The following is a 26,426-nucleotide window of genomic DNA, read 5'->3' on the forward strand; positions in this document are numbered from 1 at the left end:
GGTACTTGAGACTGGAACGCACAAGCGTTAACTTTGTGTGGCGAGTTTAGGAAATGTGTGGGGTTCATAAACTTTGAATTGGAAGCCCGATGACGAGATACTGTTTTTGTGCAGTTTATGGAGAAGCCCCAATGCATCTTGGACTGTAAATTCCAGATTTCTGCATTTAACAATGTATCTGTATTAAGCTGAAGTTGCTGTCTGATTTGCATATAAATAATGGTGAGTGTTGCTGCTCCTGTTGTATTCACAGTAAAGTCTGGCCCCCTGTGCCAGATGACTCACAGGTAATTAAATAAGGGAATCGTGAACAAGAAATAAAGCACTGACCATGTATACCTACATCACAGGGTAGGCCCTGCAAGTTTTATTAAAGCAAATTGAATTCAATTTTATTTTTTATATATTGTAGAAGTCCACCTTTGCTCTTGACTCAATGTCCTTGATGATAACTAACCAAAGACTTGGATTCTGATCTGCTGTCTGATTTTAAATTGCAAGAAAGAAACAGACAAGAGATTTAAAGAGAAGGAAAATAAATTAACTCCTCTTACATTCCTGTGAATTCAATTAAATTTCTTACCTCAAGTGCCCAACCGTCCAAAACGTCACATTTCACAGTGAGGAATTTGAATTTAATTTAATTTTAAAATTGTCATTTTGTGACTTTAATCTTGTTGGGCAATGCCACTATTTTCATACACCAAATGTAGGTTTAATCCATATCTAATTTTCAGTGATTTACAACAACTCATGAACCATCGTTACTATTTTAATTCTCAAAGGTACACCAGTTTCCTTTTCTCATATCTGGACACTTAGGGGGTGATTGCGGGATCATCCGGTCCCAGGCCGGTGCACAGGCTTCCCGGCAACCAGGGGTGCAGTCACCGGGAAATCCTGTTGATAACGGTGGGGTCGGTAAATCCCGCTGGCGGGCTGCCTCTGCCGCCGAGAAACATGTGGCTGGTTGGTCGGTAAATCCTGCCTTTAAGCTTTGAATTTCTGCCTGGATTGAGCTAACTCCAGGGAGCAATTTGAGTTGAGGGCATTGAATAGCTCCTCAGGCACCACTTTCTCACCCTTTCAACACCAGAAGTGACACTGGGATATAATATGGGTGGGTGTGTGATAATGAAATGTAAATGATGGGAATACATCATCTTGTGTGTTTTCCAGTGTTTCCGCTTCAAAAACACTTGGTACTAGCAATACTGGTGTTCCAAGAAAGACTTGGATTCATACAACACCTTCAGCAACCTCAGTGCATCCAAAAATGTTTTGAAGTCAATGAAGCACTTTTGTTTTGAATTATAGCCTCTGTTGGAACGTAGGAAGTACAGCAGCACAGTAAAGTCCCATGATGTGTTTTAATGATATTGGCTGAAGGATAAATATTGTCCAGGACACCAAGGGGAGGTCCCATGCTCGTCTTTAAAATAGTACATAAATGAGTAAATGGAGCCTCGGTTTAATAGCTTGTCTGAAAGACAGCACCTCCAACAGTGCAGCATTGCTAGCCCTGTACTGGGGTGTCAGCCTAGAATATACGCACTGGAGTTCAGCGAGCAATGATTGTTTCAGAGGAGTTTAAAAAATGAAAGAACTTTAAAGTCTGCACAAAGCCGGTCACAGTTCTAAGGTGGTTGTTCTGAAGACGAAAAGTAAAATTAATTTTGCTCTGCATGAAACTCGTGATCACTGGCTCTGCTCCAGGGCATTGAAGCCTACCCAACTGCTCCTTGGCGACTCCCAGTATGGTTCCCAAAAAGTGATTATACACGATTCCACTCACGTGCCCAGCATCTGGAGCATATCGTTTCTGTGAGGAAAAGTTCTAACCTGCCTTTCCCTCGGATTATGTCCAGTTGGAAGATCTAGGCCTCATTATTGAATTCCCTTTTCCTTGCATGGCTAGCCACATCTTCCTTTTGTTATTAGAGCACTGCTGTGAATTTTCACTGAACTCACATGAAGCCTTCAACACGAACACTGTAACAAACTTGACCGTTTTGAGACTTCAGGCCATACTTCTACGATATCTGATGCAATTCCTATCTCATCAATTTGTTATTGTTCAAGTACCTCTCCTGTATAATTGGCTCCTAAATGTATCCTGCAATTTATGCGTACGTTGTACAAGCTGTGAGAAATTTTAACTTGCAGACTAATTATGCTCAATTAGCTGTTTAAGGCGCTCTAATGGTTACAATTCAATCTGGCTCAATTAACATTGCAATAATTAATCCGTTGATATGTCGGGTGAGTAGAATGAATGGTACTGTATTAGCAAAAGATAAATGTGCCATTTATGTGGTTGACTTTTTCTGGATCATATACTTCAGTAATCTATGTAGATGACTATTATTTCACTATTGTAGGCAAATTACTTTGAGCAAGCTATATTTCAGAAGTATTGACATCAAAGGACAGTGTAATAAAAAGACAGTCGCCCTTTAATTTTACACAGCGAGAACCATTGCCCTTTCTTTGTTCACTGGCATGGGTTTGAAACCCAGGAGAGCTCAATTTCTTTTGAAGCTTTTAAAATATGTTCATTTTGTGCAACATAATGGAGCCATGCTCAGGAAATGTTGAAAGCTGGCAGCGGTGAGGAGGTCGAGGATGCAAAATACCTGAATGCATGTGGTGCCTTTTGGGGTTGGATTCTCTGGTTCCCCCAGCCGCCGTTCGCTGGCGGCGGGATTCTCTCTTCCCGTCATGTGTCAATGGGATTCCCCATTGAAGCCATCCCGCGCCACCAGAAATCCGCTGCCGGCGGGAACAGAGGCTGGGATTCTCCAACCCCACGCCGGGTCGGAGAATCACCGGGGGGGGGGGGGGGGGCACAAGATTTGCGCCATGCCGTCCCGACGCCGGCTCGACGATTCTCCAGCGCCGATTTTCGGGCGCCCGCAGGATCGCCGCCGGGCTGGTCAGGGGCCGTTGAAAGCGGCCGAGTGCCCGGAGAGTTCGGCCGAGTCCCGCCGACGTGGGTTACGTATGGTCCCACCCGGCGGGACCTCAGAGTTCTGTCTGCGAGGGCAGTCCTGGTGGGAGAGCGGGGGGATCCGACCCCGGGCGGGGCCTCTACGGTCGCCTGGCCCGTGATCGGGGCCTACCGATCGGTGAGCGGGCTAGTTCCGTGCCTATGTTCCTCCACGCTGGCCCCTGTAGGGGCCGGCGCGGAGACGGGAACCCACACGCATGCGGGAACGCATGCTGGCTGTGGAGGGCATGCACGAACTTGCTCCAGCTGTGGAGGGCATGCAAGAACTTGCTCCGGCTGTGGCGGCATGCACGAACACGCACCAGCCGTGGCGGCATGCACGAACTCACGCCGACCGTGGCACGCATGCACGAACTCGCGCCGCCCGCGGCATGCATGCGGGGACCCACGCCGGCTGTGGCACGTGGCTTTCGGGCGCCGGAACTGCGGACACCACGCCGTCGCCGTACTAGCCCTAGGAAGGGGTGGATACCTGCCAGTTGAGGCCCGTTGATGCCGGAGTGGCTCGCGCCACTTTTCACGCCGGCGTCAGAACTTGGCCGCAGGATTGGAGAATCCCGGCCTCGAATCTCAATGGCCGGAGAATTCTGGCTCAGATTCCCACTGGAAGGTATGCAAGAGAAATAATTGAAAATGGAAAAGAATACACACGCGCATCTAAGATATGAGTGAGCAGGTCATCAATGCAGGGTGACGAAGAAGTGCTGGTTAAATCAGATAATCATGTGCCTAAATCACTATTGGGCTGTATTCTCTGTCCCACCACGCCAGATTTCTGTTTCACCCCGCCGGCGGGATGCTCCGTTTCGCTGGCTGATCAATTGGGTTTCCCATTGTGGGGCAGCCCAAGGCCGTCGGGAAACCCCCTGGCTGCCGGAAAAAGGGAGAATCCCGACGGCAGAGAATCCAGCCCCTGTGTTGTTTTGTGGGCCCTTTGAGCATTAGGGAAATACAGTCTCCCGAACAAAGCAGGAACCTTAAAAATGAAAGAACGACAGGCATGCCTTTGTGAGCTACAATTTAGATTTTGGTGGGATGTCTGCATCACCTGTATCCCAAGAGCAATTCTCACACAGTAGGCACTTAGCCTATTTGTATTCCCGATTTCAGCTCCAGCCAGATTGAATAAGGTGTGTATCATGAAGGCCGGCTTTTTAAAAACTGAGTATCCTGGCTGCCACCACTGGCGGTTTTGGCAGCTCGACGTTGGACCCGTGTTTCACGGTTTGGATGCGCAAACATTCCACCAACACCAGTTTAAATGAGACTATCCGAGGCATTTTAACTTAGACAAAGGTTTCGGAGTCAGCAGACTGTGCCATGACCAGAAGCGGGTCAACTTAAGAAATAAGAGGAAACTTGGTGGGGTTTTAGGAGAAGAGAGTTACCACTGGGAATGGGAAAAGGAACAAAATCTTTCCTGAATATCAGAAAATAGTAAAGCACAGAAGGAGGCCATTCAGCCCATCACGTCTACATCAGCACCGTCAAAGAACAATCCAGTCAGTCCCATTCTTCTGCTTTTGCAATTTAATCTCCTTCAAGTATTTATGCAAATTCCCCCTTTAAAGACAATTATGGGTCTGTGGGTGCAATCTAGCAGCCCTGTTAGCTAATGGCCGCCAAATCTTGTCAGTGGCCAAAAATGGGATTTCCGCTGGCGAGATCTCAGTTTGAGATCTTCCCCAACCCGCCGGTGACTTAATATAGGCGATGGCTGGGCATTGCCCCTGGCAGTGCCACTGATAAGGCTAGCAAAGTATAAGTGACAATTTATTGTGCCTGTTCGTGAATGGACGAGATGGCAGATGGAGTATAATACAGGAGAATAAGAAGTTATTCACTTTGGCTGTAAGAATAAAGAAGCAAAATATTTTTGAAAAGGTGAGAAACTTGTAAGTGTTGATAGTCAAAGAGACTTGGGTGTTCTGGTGCAAGGAACATAGAAAGTTGGCATGCAGGTGCAGTAAGAAATTAGGAAGGCAAATAGCATGTTGGCCTTCACTGCAAAGGGATTGGGGTACATGTTTTGTAAGGGGTAACGATGAGTCCACATCGAATAGGTCGAAACAAAAACTTACTTTATTTGACAATAACTATTATTTACAGCTCCAGTCGTTCCTTACTGGGTCTTCTCTAGTCGGTGACTTACTGGCCGACTCTACTTATACAAAGACAAGTATTGTTAAGGGGCCCCGGCCCGTTATCGGGCAAGCTCGTATTCTGTAAGATCCACGGCTGCACGCCCTTTGGGCAGGGTGGTGCCCTGATTCTGCTGACGCCACCTGGCACCCTGGAAGTGTCAGCCTGGTGCCCTGGCAGTGCAACCTAGGTGCCAGCTTGGCAGTGCCCATGTGACTGCCAGATGGCATGGGCACTGCCGGGTTGGCACTGCCAAGCTGGCATTTTTTGCGTGTATGCGTGATTGGGCTGGGGGTTCCCTGGGTGGCTGCGTGGGGACCCTCCCATAGTGCACTTTGGCTGGCGGGGTAGTTGGGGGTCGCTTTGGGGGCATCGGAGATCGGGACACCATTAAAAAATGCCGTCCTGATCTCTCGCTACACTGGGGGGTTCCGGCGAGCGGAGCTCCCCACTGTACAAAACGGGGATATGTGCAGCCTTGGCCACGTGTTCCCTGCTGAGGCGCCTTATAAAACCTGAGTCGCATTGTATAGCCATGTGTTTCTTAACACTGTGAGCGCCGGGCAACATGTGGCTAAACGTGCTCGCTGTGGGACTTTGTTCCCAATAAGATGAATCACGCCCGTAGTCACAAAGAAACAAAATATCAACTGTCTCAGATTGTGAATATGTAGGAAACTTTGATGAATTTTCATTACCAATGTCCAACTAGCGCCAGCAACCTACTTGGAAAAGCGTTGGGACACCAGGGGCGGGATTCTCCCCTACCCGGCGGAGCGGGGGTCCCGGCGTGATGGAGTGGCGGGAACCACTCCGGCGTCGGGCCGCCCCAAAGGTGCGGAAGTCTCCGCACCTTTAGGGGCCAAGCCCTCACCTTGAGGGGCTAGGCCCGCGCCGGAGTGGTTTCCGCTCCGCCGGCTGGCGGGAAAGGCCTTTGGCGCCACGCCAGCCGGTGGCGAAAGGTCTTCGCCAGGTGACGCATGCGCGGGAGCGTCAGCGGCTGCTGACTTCATCCCCGCGCATGCGCAGGGGGGGGGTCTCTTCCGCCTCCGCCATAGTGAAGACCATGGCGAAGGCGGAAGAAAAAGAGTGCCCCCACGGCACAGGCCCGCCTGTGGATCGGTGGTCCCCGATCACGAGCCAGGCCACCGTGGGGGCACCCCCAGGGCCAGATCGCCCGTGCCCCCCCCCCCCCCCCAGGACCCTTGTCCCGCCGTTCAAAAGGTGGTTTAATCCACGCCGGCGGGAGAGGGTTGACAGCGGCGGGACTTCGGCCCATTGCGGGCCGGAGAATCGCCGGGGGTGGGCCCACCGACGCACGATTCCTGCCCCCGCCGACCGGTGTGGCGCGATTCCCGCCCCCGCCGAATCTCTGGTGGCGGACAATTCGGGACACGGCGGGGGCGGGATTCACAGCAGCCCCCGGCGATTCTCCGACCCGGTCAGAGAATCGCGCCCCAGCTCTCTATGCTTGTGCTGATATGCATTGCAGGTGGCATGAAACTAGTGCTGATCATTTTCTAAAGTCAGTTGACAGCTAATGCAAAGTGTTCATTGAAATAATCAATTTGAACACAGCAGAGAAGTGGGATGGACAAAGATGGCACGAAAGACAATTTGCAAGTAATGCCTAACTCATGCATGGGAGCACAAGCTCCGTTGGACGGATTCCCGTCTCAGAGTCAGAAGGTTGAGGGTTTAAGTTCCACGGCAAAGGTTTGATCAAGACATATCGCCTGATACTCATGAAACCCTGAAAGGGTGCTGCACTGTCTAGAAGTGCCATCATTTGGATCAGGCATTAAACTGAGGTCCTGTCGCCCCTCTCAGGTGGATGTAAGAGACCTCATTTGGATGAAGAACATTAAAGTTCTTCCTAGAGTCCAAGCCAATATTTATCCCTCAGATCAAATAATATCGCTAAAACAGATTGATCTGGTCCTGACCACATTATTGTCTGTGAGGTTACCCTGCATGTTTCCTACATTACAATATTTCAAAAGAACTTCAATGGCTGTAAAATGCATTGGGGTGTTGTGAAAAGCACATTATAAATGAAAGCCTTTCTTTATTCCTAATGCCCCTGTGTCACTGTGGGATATAATTTGACTGCTCCTGGTGTCTGATATTGGGAATCCCACTTCCACCTGTACCAGATGATCATTTGCCCAAGGAACCTTTTCAAGGTAGATTGCATTCTGCTACACTACCCTAACCAAGTATCAGTAATAGAAGACAGGAATGTGAGAAGGAAATTTTTGAAACCATGTAATAATAATAATCGCTTATTGTCACAAGCAGGCTTTAATGAAGTTACTGTGAAAAGCCGCTAGTCGTCACATTCCGGTGCCTGTTCGGGGAGGCCGGTACGGGAATTGAACCTGCGCTGCTGCCTTGTTCTGCATTACAAGCCAGCTATGTATTATTCCAAATGTCAAGCCGACGCCACCAAAACAGATGTCAATGGTGGCAATTGGCAAACTGATATCATAAACAATCAAGACAGAACACGCAAAGTCCAATTCTGACTTTGAAGCATTTTAATTTAGCATTGTGAGTTAACATTCAAAGCTTGAAAGCAGTCAACGTTAAAAGTCTGTATTTCTTTCTTGTACGCGCACTGTTACAGTGCTGGCTCATATCATATACACGCATCATAGGTTTTCAGGAGATTCTGCAGTAAATAGAGACTGTGGTGTGATCTACCGACCATGCTGCGCCCAAACGGCAGCGCAGCACAGCTGGGAAAGACTGGGAGATCCCTCTTCCGGGATCTACCTGGCTCGCCACCCCTCGTGGGATCATTATCTGAGAGAGAGAGAGAGGCAGCTAGTCTCACCCTAATATAGGCTTATCTGATCTGCCGATGCACTGGGTTCTAACCTCTTCGTCTTGGAGACCCCAGGCGATCGCTATTCAGGTCTGCTGGTCTCCATAAACGGGGAACAGGCGGAATGGCACTTGGGGGGGGGGGATCTCCTAGGGGTCGGAGGCTCCCAAGTGGTTGCCCTCTGGGCAGGGTGGTATCCTGGCAATGCTGGTGCCACCTGAGCACCTTGGCAGTGCCAGCCCAGCACCCTGGCATTGCCACCCAAGTGCCTGCCTGGCACTGCCAAGGTGCCCAGGTGACACTGCCAGATGGCAGGGGTAATCCCAGCCTGACAGGCTGGCATTTTTTTCCACGTTGGGGATCGGGCCTGGAGGTGCCCTGCCCGTGTGAGGAACCCCTTATTGGTGAGTTGGGGCTTTCTGGGGTCCTGTCCGGGGGTGGTCGAGACATCGGGATGCCACTGAGGAGTTCTGGTGAGTGAAGCTCTTCAGTGCAGGAAATGGGACTCTGTGCGGCCTCAGCGGGGGCGTTTCCCACTGTGAGCGCCGGGAAACACCCGTCTAAACACGCTGGTTACAGGACTCTGTTGCAATTTGGTTAGATCACGCCCCTGTGTTATATTTGGGCTGTCCTTCATGGGAGAATTTGTTTTAACTGCTAAATTAACCAATCCAATATATTCTATTTACATTTAGAATTAATACTTAATGCTGCTTTGTTAAACAGCCACAGAGCTGTAAATCTCTTAAAGATTGAGGAAGATTAGAGAGAACATTACGGTCTTCACATTTTGATTTTGTTACGTTGCAAAACACTTGAATTATGCATTGTTCCTTTGTCAGTGGGATTTCCAGAGATGAACAATAAAATCCATTCCTGTCACTGACACAGCTTCACAGCACAGAGTGTGTTTACCCTTTCTATTGGGATTTGACTGAAATAATATTTTATTTTCAACCTCAAATACCTTAATTTGAGATATTGAATTTTGATAGATAGAAGCAACCTAATATTTTCCATGTATGGAATGTTCCTCATTTTAAAGTCACCTTGAGACAAAACCAGCAGGTTTGTAATTGAAAGATTATGCCATAATTCCTCTACAGCCATGACAAACTGACGATTTTAATTGCAGACTTGCAATGTGACCAGATTTTAGCAATAAAAGCCCAACAATGATTACAGTTCAAAAGTACTTCAATGGCAGTGTTATTCCGTCTTGCTTTGTTTTCCTGCTACTTAATATGAAGTCTAGTTTGGGGAGGAGCATGATTTCGTTTGGGAATGGGTGCAAATATCTTCTCGCATACTCAATGTACTAAAAAGGATAAAAGTCGCCATAGTCGCAGATGACCATAGGCTACTTTCGCCTTTGAGGGAGAGAGCTGACTGGTGGAGATTTAATCTGAGGATCACCAGACCTCAGGTGAGGGGCAAGGGTGAGAAGCAGGCCTTCATGAATAACGTCAGTCGGTACGGGAATTGACCCCGCGCTGCTGGCCTTGCTCTGCATCATGAACCAGTTGTCTAGCCAAGTGAGCTGAACCGGCCGCATAAATGTACTATCTTCAGAGGAGCCGCATATCCAGCTGGCACATCAGTAGGGAGAGAGAGGCAGGAATAGACATTGGACCACTGGAAAATGAGGCTGGAGAAGTAGTAATCGGAAGCAAAGAAATGGCAGAGGAATAGTAACTTTGCATCAGTCTTCACAGTGGAAGGCACTAGTAGGATATCAGAACTTCAGGAGATTCAGGGGTAGAAGTGAATGTAGTGGCCATTATTAAAGAGAAGGAGAAACTGAAAGGTCTGAAGGTGGATACATCACCTGGACCGGATGGACTACAGCCCAGGAGATAGCTGAGGAGATTGTGGAGGCCTTGGTGATGATCTTTCAGGAATCACTGGAGGCAGGGAAGGCCCCAGAAGACTGGAAAATGGCTAATGTAACACCCCTGATTAAGAGAGAGGTAGAAGACAGGAAATTATAGGCTGGTTAACCTGACTCCGGTCATTGGTAAGATTTTAGAATCCATTATTAAAGATGAGATTGAGGAGTACTTGAAAGTGCATGATAAAATAGGACTGAGTCAGCACGGCTTCCTCAAGGGGAGGTCATGTCTAACAAATCTGTTAGAATTCTTTGAGGAAGTAACAAGGAACTCAGGCAAAGGAGAACCAGTGGATGTGATCTATTTAGATTTCCAAAAGGCTCTTGACAAGGTGCCATAGAGGTGGCTGTTAAATAAGTTAAGAGCACATGGTGTTAAGAGTAAGATACTGGCATGGATAGAGGATTGGCTGCCTGGCAGAAGGCAGAGAGTGGGGATAAAGGGGTCTTTTTCAGGATGGCAGTGGTGACTAGTGGTGTGCCTCAGGGGTCGGTGCTGGGACCGCAACTTTTCACAATATACATTAACGATCTGGAAGAAGGAACTGAGGGCGCTGTTGCTAAGTTTGCAGATTATACAAAGATATGCAGAGAGGCAGATAGTATTGAGGAAGCAGGGGACTGCAGAAGGATTTGGACAGGCTAGGAGAGTGGGCAAAGAAGTGGCAGATGGAATACAATGTGGAAAAGTGTGAGGTTATGCACTTTGGTAGGAAGAATGGAGGCACAGACTATTTTCTACAGGGGAAAAGGCTTTAGAAATCAGAAGCACAAAGGGATTTATGAGTCCTAGTTCAAGATTCTAAGGTTAACGTGCAAGTTCAGTTGGCAGTTAGGAAGACAAATGCAATGTTAGCATTCATGTCGAGAGGGCTAGAATACAAGAGCAGGGATGTACTTCTGAGGCTGTATAAGACCTATAAGGAGTATTGTGAGCAGTTTTGGGCCCCATTTCTAAGAAAGGATGTGCTGGCCTTGGAAAGGGTCCAGAGGAGGTTCACAAGAATGATCCCTGGAATGAAGAGCTTATCATATGAGGAGTGGTTGAGGACTCCAGGTCCATACTCGTTGTTGGAGTTTAGAAGGATGAGGGGAAAATGCTATTGAATCCAGGATACTGAGAGGTCTAGATAGAGTCAACGTGGATAGGATGTTTCCACTAGCAGAAAAAACTAGAATCCGAGGGCACAGCCCAAGACTGAAGGGACGATCATTGAAATCAGAGATGAGGAGGAATTTCTTCAGCCAGAGGGTGGTGAATCTGTGGAACTCTTTGATTAATAAGGGGATCAGGGGTTATTGGAAGAAGGCAGAAGAGAGATGAGAAACATATCAGCCATGATGGAATGGCGGAGCAGACGCGATGGGCTGAATGGCCTAATTCTGCTCCTATATCTTATGGTCTTAAGGCTAAGCTCGTAAACCAAGGCTCAATCTGAGATAAAAGATAGTAGGGCACTGAAGAAAAGCAGGGGAGATTTCCTTGGACCCAGGTCAACATTTCATCCCTTACCAACAACTCAAACCCAGATTATTTGGTCATTTATCTCACCGTTGTTTGTACGGAGATGAATTGCTGTGTGCCTCCACTGCAACAGTGACGGCAGTTCAATGGTACTTCAATGACTGTGAAGTGCTCTGGGACTTCCACAGACATGACAGGTGTGATATAAATGCAAATTCTGGCATCTTTTCTTAAGGCAGCGTGCATGCACGCCCATCAATCCCAGCAGCAGCTCGCGCACCACTGATCACAGCAGAGCTGGCAATTTTAAATTGAATAGAAAGCCTGCCCATTTTAAACATGTGCCCGTGAGTCAGGTATATATAAAGAAAAATCATTTTTGGCAGTTAACCAATCTGCAGGTTCTAAAAGACGTGTCGCACTCTAATTATGCCTTCATTCCTCCACCGTTCTGACAAACCGCCATGATTAAAAAAGGGCTAATTTGCGCCAATGAACAGGTTACTGCCCTCAGATCTCAGCACTGAGTTCAACCACTTTCGACTGTGATCTTTCTCCTCCGTCTTAACCCATTTTTTATATCCCGTACATTTTTGTCTCAATGCAAAAATACCCCCCCCCCCCCCCCCCCCCCGCCCCGCCGGCACCTGGTCATCCATCTCTTGCTCTTACGATTGCTACACTTCTGGTGCAGTCTCTTCCAGCTACAGAATAACATCTGACAAATTTTCCCTCTCAGTTCTGATGAAGAACCAAATGGACTCAAAACGTTAACTCTATTTTCTCTCCCCACAGATGCTGCCAGAGCTGCTGAGTTTTTTCAGCAATATCTGTTTTTTCCAGTAACAATAATATTTTCTTATGGAATCGATGAAGGCATCTCACTGACAATTGCTGGCAATTTCTGTGAAACACACAGGTTCTTGTGCACAATCCAAAATTGCAGTTAAGGAGGTCGTTTGAAGTTCCATTGCATTCTTTTCTATCACTGCCGACCAGGTAGTGAAATAATTTACACGTTGTAAATATTCACATTATACATAAGATGTAGTTAGAATGTGTGGCAAATAAAGGGTAAAGAAAAAATGGCAACTGGATTTTAGTCCTGGGGTCAGAACCCCGATGTAAGAGTACAGTTCTGAGTCCTATTCCTGCATCCTGTCGGAGCAGGACCCTATTTTTCTTTCATGAGTTAGCCACCTGGTGCTCAGAAAGTACGATCCCTGCGCAATTAAGGATGGCAGGCGTGCTCCTGAGGCTCAATAGAAGGCCCTTCAGCACTCACAGATCGGCAGCCCCTCTGTCAGACACGAGAGCGGCCGATGTTTGAGAGAGAAGTCATCTCAAAAGGAAGGCACCCTCTGAAGAAAATGTTACCGTTGTCAAATCTCTGCAGTGGAGGGCTAGCCCCACCATGGGCAGCCTGTGGCTATCTTCGTATGTCACCTGTGGTGGGGGTTTGGGAGGGGAGGTGGACAGCTTAAATGAAAGCTGGAATGCTGTCAGCACCCCCCCCCTCCCTAAAGCTTCCTGAATATTGTTGGACCTGGACATTGCAGCACTGCCAACCTGGCAGTGCCTCCTGGGTGATACACTGGCACTGCCAAGGTGCCCAAGTGGCACTGCAAGGCTGCCAGAGGCACTGCGAGGATGCCAAACTGGCCGTGCCAAGGTGCTCAGGTGGCATCGTGCTGGGATCAGGCCCTTATGAGGTGGGGTGTGGGGGCTTGGTAACCCAATTATTGGTGAGTTGGGGCATTGTGGTAGGCCTGGAGGCCGCGGTGGCAGAGCTTGTTAGTGCAGGAAATGGGACTAAATGCAGCCTCAGCGGTGTGTTCCTCACTGAGGCCCAGAAATTAAGCAGAGTCCCGATTAATAGCGTGATCGTTCTCGGCTCTGCCGGTGTCAGGAAACACCCGGCTAAATGCGCTTGACAAGGGACTCTGTTTTATTTCCGTTAAATGTGCCCATTGTCTGACATTTCTGTGACATGAAGGTCATTTGCCACTTATCAGTCCAGGCCCAAACATTGCCAAGGTCTTGATGCACATGGGCATGGACTATTGAACCAACAATATCCTCAACCAAGAGGCCAGCAAAGCTTAATGTTTTGCCTGAAAGCAGAATGCAATTTGAAATATTAACAGCTAAATTTGCAACTGTTTTTGATGAGAGTAAAGATTAATTGGTGATGCTGGAGCAACTAATGTAGGAGGCTCAGCTTGGTGGGTGAATACAGGGAACACAACTAGCTTTGATGTCTGTTTAATGCCCCACATTATTTCGATCACATAGGCATCCGCGAGGATACAATGCATTGTTGCTAATGACTCCGAAATCCTGAGACTTCTGATTAATTTTGCTCGGACAATTTCAGCCAAAACTATCCTGAAAGATGGAATCAAAGCTACTTTTCAGTTCTAAAACAGCACCATCAATCATTCAGAATGTTAAAGAAGGCCTCTTTAGATCACGGTTTCTGCAATTTTAATTATTTTGATTGGCACACTCAGCCGAGATTTTTATAATTATGTGTCAAATCTGTTTGCTAGAACAATTCTTAAATTGGCTATGCTTAATGAAACAACAAAGGCAATTAGTGGCACAGTAATAAATTGTTAGAATGACCTTTAAAGGTTATGGAAACTTTCCACCAATGATATGAGAAAAAACCACCTGAACACTGAAGACGGGGCAAAACTAGAGGAATGAATAACTCCTGCGTTGGTGTGAGAATTATAGAGGACACAGCAACGAGGTGAGGAAGGTACCCAGTGGAAGCATGATGCCAGAATCTTGGAAAATGGACAAGAAATTTGGTGCAGACTAACACTTGACCGCAAGCGTCTCTTAATCAGGGAATTTCACTCGCTTTGTGTTGAGGGAGCTGACTTTCTGCAAGAATTCATCTCTTGCCAACAACTTACAAGAAGGACTGTGACTGATGATGGATGTCCACTGGGACATTCATTGCATAGACTATCCAACTCTCCTGACTTCATTACAATTGCTCAGCTATTGTTCTGCTTATTTCTAATCTTTTGCAAGTGGGGTTTAATGTTCATGAACAAAATGTGTAGCAGCATGATAGAGATGAACGACATTGGCTCTCAAACTATGAGCGCTACAATAATAGTAATTATTGTGGCAAATACTTACCACCGCCTAATTATGGGCTGGTATAGCACAGGGCTAAATCGCTGGCTTTTAAAGCAGACCAAGGCAGGCCAGCAGCACGGTTCAATTCCCGTACCAGCCTCCCCGAACAGGCGCCGGAATGTGGCGACTCCGGGCTTTTCACAGTAACTTCATTTGAAGCCTACTTGTGACAATAAGCGATTTTCATTTCATTTCATTTCATTTATTTACAGGTCTGAGGAGAAGGACTGACTCATACACCAATTGAAACTTGCATAATGAATTTTCTTAACCATGTGTGTGAGGTACATTCCACAAACAAAGATGTGACTATCCTGGGCGCAGTTTATATGTAGGATCTGCATGTTTTAAGTCAAAGTACAAAGTTGTTCAGTTTAACTGGACAAACAAAATCTGTTCGCTCACCATAGAAATGAATGACAAATCCCTGTTGATATCCAAACACGTTGCTTGCTGGATCAGATTGGAACTGGATGGTGACATCTGCCATGGTTGTATACAGTTTGAACGGACGATGGGTCCCTGAATACTGGCCCAATATTCTTGCTGTTAGATCATCCCCGTCATAAAAAGCGAGAACATCATTCCTTCCCATGTTTAACCTATAAAAGGGACACAGTTATCAGTCACATGTGAGGTCAAGACTTTCTCAGACAAGTGAATGGAAATTCAGGCTAGGTGTGATCACAACAAACACATGGTATTAAGGCAATAATGAAGGCGTGTGTTGAAGATCTAAGAGATTATTACTGTTGCTTTAAGGGTGTTACGATCACCATGGAGGCTGTTGACTTTTAAGAAGAAATCAGAAATTCCAGTTAATAGCTGAAGGATGTCACCATCCAGACACAACAAGATTCCATGTTTTGAGCCAATTATTGGAACAAAAGATGAAAGGCTCTACTGACTAAACACCATCTCTGTCGGCAACTTATGCTTTAAGCTACAGAATAGAACTTTTAACGCAACCGAAAATATTCACCATTACGCTGAATGGATATTAAATTCTCCTATAATATATCCAATATGATTCTTCGCTCCTGAGGATTTACTTGCTATCTTTTCCTTTCTTGGTAATCATGTTTGACAAATTTGCTCAAATCATTTGAGGATGTAACAGTGGGTAGATAGAGGGGAACCTGTAGATGTAATATATTTAGATTTCCAAAAGACATTTGATAAGGTGCTGCATAAGAGGCTGGTGCATGAAGTAAAAGTCATTGGAATTGGAGGAAGTGTGTTGGCATGGATTGTAAACTGGGGGCTGGATTTTCCGTTTTTGGGACTACATCCCCACGCCGTCGTGAAAACTGTGGTCTTTTCAAAAGGCCACAGATTCACAGCCATGCAGGCGGCTAGCAGGCAACTGTCATGGAGCTCGTTGCTCCAGCTGCTGATACGCCCCCCCGCACCTCCGGGTCAGAGGCCGCACCATCACGCTCCATGGCAGACTCAGCAAGTGGACCTGGAGCGCTGAAATAGTCCCCCGATCAGCGGCTTGCCCGAGCCAGACCACCTGCACACATAACCCCTGGTCCCAAATGAGGTCCCCCCGCTCTCTGATAGGCCCGCCCCCGACTGTGGCATCTGTGGACTGAGTCTTGTGAGTTTTCCGAACGGCAGGACCACATTATAAATACGCCGTCGATAATTTGGCCGGTCGGAGACAGAGAATACTGGGGCGGGCCTCAGGCAATGGCCTGAGGCGGTGGATACTTGGCACGGCGTACTCTCTGAGTACGCCACTTTTCAGGGGGGCAGAGAATCGCGGAACCAATGCCATTCCTAATTTCGTGCGGGAAAACGGATTCTCCGCCCCGTCGCCGAATGCGATTTCGGTGTCGAGGTGCGGAGAATCCAGCCCTGGGTATCACATAGAAAACAGAGAGTTGGAATAAATGGGTCATTTTCAGAGTGCAAAGATGTAACTAGTGGAGTACCACAGGGATCAGTTCTTGGCCCGCAATTGTTCACTATTTACATTAATGACCTGGAGGAAGAATGTGAGGCTTCCAAATTTGCTGATGATATGAAAATAGGTGGTAGGGCATGTTGTGATGAGGGTATTGTGATTCTGCGCCGGGGTATAGATAGATTGGGTGACTGGGCGAGGCCATGCATTTTGGTAGGAGGAATCAAAAGGCAGCTTATTATCTAAATGGAGAGAGACTGAAGGTGAGTGAAGTGCAGAGTGATCTAGGTGTTCCGCTGCATTTTCTTAAGGTTAATGATTCTCTTAATGTTAATGTGCAGGTTCAGTTGGCAGTTAAGAAGGCAAATGCAATGTCAGCATTCATGTCAAGAGGGCTAGAATACAAGATCAGGGATGTACTTCTGAAGCTGTATAAGGCTCTGGTCAGACCCCATTTGGAGTATTGTGAGAAGTTTTGGGCCCCATATCTAAGGAAAAATGTGCTGGCTTTGGAAAAGGTCCAGAGGAGGTTCACAAGAATGATCCCTGGAATGAAGAACTTGTCGTATGAGGAACGTTTGAGGACTCTGGGTCTGTACTCGTTGGTGTTTAGAAGGATGAGAGGGGATCTTATTGAAACGTACAAGATACTGCGAGGCCTGGATAGAGTGGACGTGGAGTGGATGTTTCCACTTGTAGGAAAAACTAGAACCAGAGGACACCATCTCAGATTAAAGGGACGATCCTTTAAAACAGTGATGAGGAGGAATTTCTTCAGCTAGAGGGTGGTGAATCTGTGGAACTCTTTGCTGCAGAAGGCTGTGGAGGCCAATTCACTGAGTGTCTTTGAGACAGAGATAGATAGGTTCTTGATTAATAAGGGAATCAGGGGTTATGGGGAGAAGGCAGGAGAATGGGGATGAGAAAATATCAGCCATGATTGAATGGCGGAGCAGACTCGATGGGCCAAGTGGCCTTATTCTGCTCCTATGTCTTATGATCTTATGCATGAATATCAAAAAGCTAGCAGGCAGGTCTAACAAGTAGTTAAGAAGGCAAATGGCATTTTGGCCTTTATTGCAAAGGGGTTGGAGTTTAAAAATAGGGAGGTTTTGTTGCAATTGTGCGGGGTGTTGGTGAGGCTTCACCTGGAATACTGCATACAGGTTTCAGCGCCTTTGGCATAAGGCAACATTGAACATAGAGGTCTTGAGGTGCAGTGGTAACATCCCTACCTCGGGCCAGAAGCTTGGTGTTCAAGTCCTACTTCAGGACTTGATGCCCTTAGAAGTTGGTCATCAGCTGATTGTCAGCTTGTAAATCCTTCTAAGGTGCTTGATGGCAGATGGTAGGAATGGGAGATTTTCCTGGTCAGCAATACTGCGGAAGGCAATGGAAAACCACTGCAGCACTTTGCCGAGCATCATCATGAACCAATCCAATGGAAGTCCATGGTTGTCAATGCCCTGTCAGGTTAGGGCACCTGAAAGAGGAGGAGGAGGAGAAGGAGGAACATTGAACACAAAAGCAGTCTCTAAACCCGAACCAATCATGAACATTTGAGTTTACCCTCACAGCAGTATTAAAGAAACAAAGCATATTTGTGTTCAGTGATGAAATAGAACAATTAAAGGCTTTCATAACTCAATTGTCAATGCTTTTCTGATCAACCACCAACTCATCCTTCCACTTTTAGAAAACACTGCCAATTGGCTGAGAGCAGATTAGAATGTAGAATCTGTGGTAAAACATACCATGTTTCCACAGCAACCCTCTGACATAAGTATTAACTGATTGGAGCCAGTGCCTGAAACCAGTTTTTCACATCTCCTTGACAGCATCTGAAGTGATTTAATCAACAAATTTGTGAAGCATTTATAATGGTGCAAGGTGTGTCTCATGGTCTGAGAGTGTGTATGATGTTTGCAGGATGTGTGAGATAGTTACATGCAAAGATCTGTAGGTGAATTAAATGGCACAATTATTCTCAGCTTATTAGAAACTCTCTTAACCTTGTCTAGACACCAAGTCAGGACAATTTGTGGGAGGTAGTGGGAACACAGAAAATAATTCACGGAACAATGCTAAATAGTATGGATTGAATTCACAAACATTCGCTTGAGATATAGATGGCGTGGGTTTCCTCCGGGGGCTCTGGTTTCTTCCCATAAGTCCTGAAAGACGTGCTTATTAGGTGAATTGGACATTCTGAATTCTCCCTCTGTGTACCCGAACATGTGCCGTATGTGTGACGACGAGGGGATTTTCACAGTAACTTTATTGCAGTGTTAATGTAAGCCTACTTGTGACAATAATAAAGATTATTATTATTATAGATGTTAGGCCAGCATTTATTGCTCATCGCTAGTTGCCTTTGCAAAGGTGAAGCTGGGTCTTCTGCTTGAACCATCTGTGGTGAAGGTACTCCCAGGATTATGACCATGAAGGAACAGCCATGTATGTCCAATTTAGGGTGATAAGTAACTTGTGGGGAAAGTTGGAAGTGATGGTTTGTTATGGTTTTAACTCAGGATTTGTTATCTTCTTACTCTAGAGGACACTGTGCAGGAGATGATGGCCTTTTGTTGAAAACACAATTATTTACATACAAGTACAAAGGTTAAGTAAGAGCAAGTCATACATAGCTGGAGCTAATCTCTAAGATGCTGCTTACTCATTAATTGTCATCTGAGGAAGATTTGGCGGAGTGTTTTCCTCCGGCTTTTTGGGTGAGATCACACTGAGGGTGCGATCTACCTGTCGCATCCGGCTGGAATCAGGGTTGGACGTGGCCAGTAGAATTCCCGACAGCCGTTATGCCTTGCGAGATCTAACCAGACCTCGTGAGACGCCACGATCGGGGTTGGACACACAATGGCCCAATCTCGCACAGTTAAGTGAGTTTAAAATCCAACTTAGCCATGCTGACAGTGGATCGAATCCCCCCCCCCCTCCCCCCAGCATCAACCAGCCTCTCCAATGAGACTCCAGCCGAGCGCCGATTAGTACTGGTCCCCGCGGGTCCAGGCAGAACGACATCTGGGTAGGACTCCCAAGCGATTGGAGACCCCTGGGTAGTCGGCCTCTGGCTGGTGCCACCTGGGTGCAAGCCAGGCACTGCCAAGGAGCCAAGCTGGCATTTTGCTCACGCAGCCGGTATGTGATGGTGTGCGGGAGGCTTAAGGACCCCCCCAACAGGTGAGTTGGGTGTTGTGGGGGATCCAGGGTTCACATCATTAGGTCAAGAGATCGGGGCACCATTTAAAAATGGCGTCCCGATCTCTTCCTGCACTGAGGAATTCCACTCATCGGAGCTCCTTAGTGCAGGAAATTACGATGAATACGGCCTCAGGGGGCGTTAGATAGCGGGGTATTTCCCGGCGCTATAAGCGGCAGGAACAACCCTGCTAATCCCACCAAGAATGGCTTGGGAGTTTCTCACCGGTCGAGCCCACACTTGAAAATGTTTTCTGTAGTGGGGAAGTAAACCCACCGGCCAGGCTGGTTCCTCAGAGATCAAGGCGCCATTTTGAAAAGGTACCCCAATCACAAAGTGATCTTGAGGGTCCCCCACTCCCAAGCATTCAGTACCCAACCCTTAAGTGTCCTTGAGAAGTGGTGGTGGGGTCCTCAAGAGACTGTGAAGGAAAATTCACTTAGCATATCTTGTTGTAGATGGTTGCAAACACTCCAAACCTTTGTTTGCACATACTTGTAGGTCTCGGCCATCGTTGTGGATCGGAATACTCAAGTCTCCTCGTTCTGTTAATTGTTCGATTGTCTACTGCCATGCGTGGCAGGATTGCAGAACTTGTGAGTTGTTGGTAATGGGATCCTTGTTTTTGTTTCTATGGCATTTCGCTTCTCCTGTTTAGGACACATTTAGACCTGTTTTGCAACTCCAACAGGTTGGCAACTTATTTTCAAGTACACTTGCCTAAGCATGCACTCCGACACTCCTCATTGGACTAATGGTCATCCGGCTTGTGGGCGATGCAGGAGTATGAGATATGCCAGTGAATATCCAGATCATGCTTGTGCTAGTGTTAATCACCAAGTAACAATCATGAATGATATCGCGATAAACTACCAAGGATCATAGCCCTATCACTAATCCTGCAATATGGACATCATTACATAGCAACTGTGTGACACACACAGAATGTTGATGTATAGCCAATATCTTTCATCGGCAAAATAGGCCCTAATTTTATAATATAAATCAAAACGATGAAATAAATACAAGAGAGTAATTTGAAGGTTATAATTTCCAATCCAGCTGAATGTTACAGAGCTTGAGTGGCATCATCTAAATAAGGAATTGTCAATATATGCACATATTTCTGGGTGGGAGAATCCTTTGAAAATATTTAAACAGCCCAGGGATCTCCTTTTCCCCCTTCCAAAAAAGAACATCAGACAAAAAACAAACTGCACAAAAGACTTAATATTGGCACACAGCGACATACATACTGTACCAGTAAATCAATAAACTTAATTATGGATAGACAGAAGCTGATAAGATCGCAGTTTGGGGCACCACGCTTTGAAAATCTGCGCTGGAAACATTGCCTTACACAGGCTGTCAGACATCCATTATCCTTTGCACAATATGTTTTCAATTTGACTTATTTTTGCTTATCCCTTTTCCCACTGGCTCCTACAGATTGAAGAATAATGGAGCAGATTGCAACAGGAAGATCTGTGTCGTTTATTTGAGAAAGTGGGACACTCTTTGTAAGATATGACTCCATTTTTAAATTACTTAGGACTGTTGCAAAGCCTCACGACATAATACACTGTCGTGCCATCCCAGATTTCTCAGCTAGCGTATCTAAGGGGTGGTGCTCAGCACCATGTGGCTATAATTGACCGTCAGGAAGCAAGGTGATGAGCAGTTTTTTGCCTCACTGATGCTGCTGACTAGTTAGCTGATGAATTCTTGGCAGCTATTACTCGATCAAAGTGGAATACCATGTGTCAATGTGATATCCTCTATCTCCATTCTTTGTGGTGCCTGCATTAGGGGTTTTAATAAAAATGAAATAAGTGAACACAAGGCGCAAAATAGACCAACATTCCTGGGAAAGTAATAACCATAGTTACAATCCGAAGGTCAATTTTTACTTTGCTTACAACTGTTCAAGCCAAGATAACACAATTCAGTGAAGTCCCCCTGGGTGTATAATTGGAATTAAATTACCAGCTTGATCTACACTCTCACTAGCACTTGTTAGCCGGTATGGACGGAGATGTAAATCCAGCCAAATGCAAACCTGTTACCTTTCAACCCTTAACTAGTTAATGTGGGCAACTTATCATTGCTTGTGCGGGACCTGATATTGAAACTTGGCTGCAGATTCACATGGAATGCTGCTGTTGCTGGTTTAGCACAGAGCTAAATCGCTGGCTTTGAAAGCAGACCAAGGCAGGCCAGCAGCACGGTTCAATTCCTGTACCAGCCTCCCCGAACAGGCACTGGAATGTGGCGACTAGGGGCTTTTCACAGTCACTTCATTTGAAGCCTACTTGTGACAATAAGCGATTTTCATTTCATTTCATTTTCATTTCATGTTGTACAACAGAAGCAAGCTTTCTAAATCAGCTGAGTGATATCTAACAGTAGGCGCTTTTAGATTTCCTGGGTTTCATCAGGTTGTCAATGCCATTGAATGGAACATTTTTTCCAGCAATGAGCGGTTGCTGGTCAAGAGCTGTGTCTGTACACATTGGCAGAAGCGAAGAGCTAGGATCTGACAACATCATAAAATATAGGTGACCATCCCTTTAATTTGCTCTTCCTACAAAATGCCGTACTCCCGCCAGATTCTTGTTTCTTCTGAGATTAGAATTTTATTTCAAGCAGGGTGGGAGTTGGTGGTTGAGGGTAATTTGTACTCGTAGCAACGATGCACAAAACAATCTTCGATTGAGTGAAGGGCAAGGTTGAATGCAAGGTGCTCTCTCTCCTGGCCCATGCTCACAGTTAGGTATTATGGAACTAGTGCCCTTAAGCAACTTGCTGGATGGAGAACTGGTTATAGCCATCTAATTGCAACTGCACCACACAGATAGCACATTGCATCAGCGAGAGGTGCAACAGTGGCAGCCGTGCAAGAGATGTTGGTTTGACATGGCTCTGAGGTTTGGGTCTGGTTGCAAAAAACAAGTTGTCAAAACTTCATGATGGAAGTCACTTCTGCACACAATTGCCTCATACAGGTCGAATGTCACCTTGGCAACATTATATCATCAACATTCACAAATCGTTTCAAAACCAGAGGGTGCCACCACTTTTAACAAACATAAATTTCCATACTGTAATTTTCAGCTCCGTCTTGTGATGAAAAATTGCCTGTGCTATCAACACACAACTACTTTGTCTCTATAATTTACCCCGGCTTGATGTCGACCAAGAACAAGATGTCAGGAAACACTGCATACTTTTGATTAGATGCTGCACGCAATGTCAAACTCCAGCAGCCCCTCCAATAAAACTAATGAAACACTATTACATATCGACCATATCTCTGTGACCTATTACCACTGTTTAACTGACACCATAAAAAAGCCCCAGGATATTAATTACTCTGACAGCATGTCATAACACATTCTCTGCAAACACCACTGTCTACTTTTTGGATTCTCTTGGCTGCCCACAAGCCGAATGAGATACACTGCATCACAAACCACTGCCACTTTGTGTCTTCAATATTGAAAATGTGTCTGGCAGAATTCATTAGGGAACTAATCTATGGCAGCAAGCTGTAATAAGTACATGTTTTTGTGGTCGTGACATTTCTTTCCTGTAAGACCTTATCAACCAAAGAAAGGAGACCTGCCTGATGCCACAGGCATAGAAGCTACAATTTCAGAGGCTTGAATTTGTCCGTGCTCCTTTAGCGAAAACTATTAGACAGGTAATGTTAATATATATCCAGAGCATAGATACAGCAACTAGAATTCATGTACCACCACCAGATAGGTTGCAGCAGCTCAGGATCAATGTCACTTCAAGATCAATATAGCTTTGATCTGATCCAGTGCTGTCACTGATTTTTGTCCAGGGTTATAACTCGAGCCATGTTTTATTTGAGAACAACCCTCGACAATCCTTTAACAATGCAGCATCGGGGGCTTCCGGGTGCGGCGATGACCAGCTAAGCCGCACGTTTCGGCAGCTCCCGGTGGAACGGACTTTTGGGCTCTTAATAAGAGCCCCAACGGCAATTTTGACGGCTAAAAGCACTGTGCGGTAAACCAGAAGGGAATCCCCCCTGGATACGGATGGAAAAAGGAGAGGAAAGTGGCCGGATTGCGGTGGATCCTTTAGAGCAGCGGCAAGGAAGGCAAGCAAAAACCAAGATGGCGTCGGAAGGTGGCAGTTTAATATGGGGCCCTGAACAACACGAGTTTTTGAAACGCTGCGTGGAAGAGCTTAAAAAGGAAATGAAGAAGGAGCTGTTGGCCCCGATATTACAGGCGATCGAAGGGCTAAAGGATGAGCAAAAGACCCAGGAGCGGGAGCTTCGGGTCGTGAAGGCAAAGGCTGCCGAGAACGAGGACGATATACAGGGCCTGGTGGTGAAGACGGAGATGCATGAGGCACACCATAAACGATGTGTGGAAAGATTGGAGGTGCTGGAGAATAACGCGAGGAGGAATAATTTAAGGATTCTTGGTCTTCCTGAAGGTGCAGAAGGAGCAGACGTCGGGGCATATGTGAGCACGATGCTGCACTCGTTAATGGGAGCGGAGGCCCCGGCGGGTCCGCTGGAGGTGGAGGGAGCATACCGAGTGATGGCGCGAGGACCGAGAGCAGGAGAAATTCCTAGAGCCATAGTGGTGAGATTTCTCCGTTTTAAGGACAAAGAGATGGTCCTTAGATGGGCAAAGAAAACTCGGAGCAGTAGGTGGGAGAACGCGGTGATCCGCGTATATCAAGACTGGAGTGCAGAGGTGGCGAGAAGGAGGGCGAGCTTTAATCGGGCCAAGGCGGTGCTTCACAAAAAGAAGATAAAATTTGGAATGCTGCAACCGGCAAAACTGTGGGTCACATATCAAGGGAGGCACCACTACTTTGAGACGGCGGATGAGGCGTGGACTTTTATTGTGGAAGAAAAACTGGAATAAGCGGGTTACTAAAAAAGAACGTTTGAAACAAAGTGGTGGGGCGAGTATGGGGGGCGAAGAGGGGGGAAAAAGGGGGGGAAAGATGAGTTTTATGTTATTAACCCTGCGATGCGGTAACTTTTCTCTCTTCCACAGGTGGTGGTGGAGGGAGGAAGGGAGGTGGAGGAGATGGGGCGTTGGCCATGGGGGGCGGGGCCAAAAGGGAAGCGCGGGCTTTGCTCCCGCGCTATGATAATCATGGCGGGAATAGGGAAGCAGGAAGGAGGGGGCGTCGCACGGTGCGAGCCGAGGTCACGGGGGGAAGCCGAGGTCGGCCAGAGTTTGCTGACTTCTGGGAGCAACATGGGGGGTGTAACTACACTAGTGGGGGATCTAGCGGGGTGGGGGGTGGGAGGGGGGAGTTACTGGGTTGCCGCTGCTGGGGAGAGGGGGGAGCCAGAATGGGGTGGGGTGGGCGGGGGGGCGCCGCCTGGGGGGGACACAGCTGTGTGGGAGCCGGGTGAGGAGCTGGAAAAAGGGGATGGCTAATCGACAAGGGGGGGGGGGTAAAAAGCCCCCCAACCCGGTTGATCACGTGGAATGTGAGAGGGCTGAACGGGCCGATAAAGAGGGCACGAGTACTCGCACACCTTAAGAAACTTAAGGCAGACGTGGTTATGTTACAAGAGACGCACTTGAAACCTATAGACCAGGTTAGACTACGCAAAGGATGGGTGGGGCAGGTGATTCATTCGGGGCTAGATGCGAAAAACAGGGGGGTGGCTATATTAGTGGGGAAGCGGGTAATGTTTGAGGCAAAGACTATAGTGGCGGATAGCGGGGGCAGATATGTGATGGTGAGTGGCAAATTACAGGGGGAGGCGGTGGTCTTGGTAAACGTATATGCCCCGAACTGGGATGATGCCAATTTTATGAGGCGCATGCTAGGACGCATCCCGGACCTAGAGGTGGGAAAGTTGGTAATGGGGGGGAGATTTTAATATGGTGCTGGAGCCAGGGCTGGACAGGTCGAGATCCAGGACTGGAAGGAGGCCGGCTGCAGCCAAGGTGCTTAAAGATTTTATGGAGCAGATGGGAGGAGTAGACCCGTGGAGATTTAGCAGACCTAGGAGTAAGGAGTTTTCGTTTTTCTCCTATGTCCACAAAGTTTATTCGCGAATAGACTTTTTTGTTTTGGGAAGGGCGTTGATCCCGAAGGTGAGGGGGACGGAGTATACGGCTATAGCCATTTCGGATCACGCTCCACATTGGGTAGACTTGGAGATAGGGGAGGAAACAGAAGGGCGTCCACCCTGGAGAATGGACATGGGACTAATGGCAGATGAAGGGGTGTGTCTAAGGGTGAGGGGGTGCATTGAAAAATACTTGGAACTCAATGATAACGGGGAGGTCCAGGTGGGAGTGGTCTGGGAGGCGCTGAAGGCAGTGGTTAGAGGGGAGCTGATATCAATAAGGGCACATAAAGGAAAGCAGGAGAGTAGGGAACGGGAGCGGTTGCTGCAAGAACTTCTGAGGGTGGACAGGCAATATGCGGAGGCACCCGAGGAGGGACTGTACAGGGAAAGGCAAAGGCTACACGTAGAATTTGACTTGCTGACAACGGGTACTGCAGAAGCACAGTGGAGGAAGGCACAAGGTGTACAGTATGAGTATGGGGAGAAGGCGAGCAGGTTGCTGGCCCATCAATTGAGGAAAAGGGGAGCAGCGAGGGACATAGGGGGAGTGAGGGATGAGGAAGGAGAGATAGAGCGGGGAGCGGAGAGAGTGAATGGAGTGTTCAAGGCATTGTTTGTGGGAGGTGTTGAGGAGATTTGGCTTTGGAGACGAGTATATTAGATGGGTACAGCTGCTGTATAGGGCCCCGATGGCGAGCGTGGTCACGAA

At 47.2% G+C, this 26,426-nt stretch overlaps 1 protein-coding gene across 4 annotated transcripts in view; it reads right to left on the reverse strand.

The window, feature by feature from the left end:
• The window catches only part of sez6b (seizure related 6 homolog b), a 1,259,716-nt gene that overhangs the window by 105,838 nt on the left and 1,127,452 nt on the right, over nucleotides 1-26,426 (reverse strand). For all 4 annotated transcript variants that reach the window (XM_072469583.1, XM_072469584.1, XM_072469582.1 and 1 more), the window contains exon 10: nucleotides 14,903-15,099. In XM_072469583.1, coding sequence (XP_072325684.1) covers nucleotides 14,903-15,099 — 197 coding nt within the window. The remainder of the gene's footprint in view (nucleotides 1-14,902; nucleotides 15,100-26,426) is intronic.

The sequence above is a fragment of the Scyliorhinus torazame genome, chromosome 12, assembly GCF_047496885.1.
Source record: "Scyliorhinus torazame isolate Kashiwa2021f chromosome 12, sScyTor2.1, whole genome shotgun sequence".
Classification (NCBI taxonomy): Eukaryota; Metazoa; Chordata; class Chondrichthyes; order Carcharhiniformes; family Scyliorhinidae; genus Scyliorhinus; species Scyliorhinus torazame.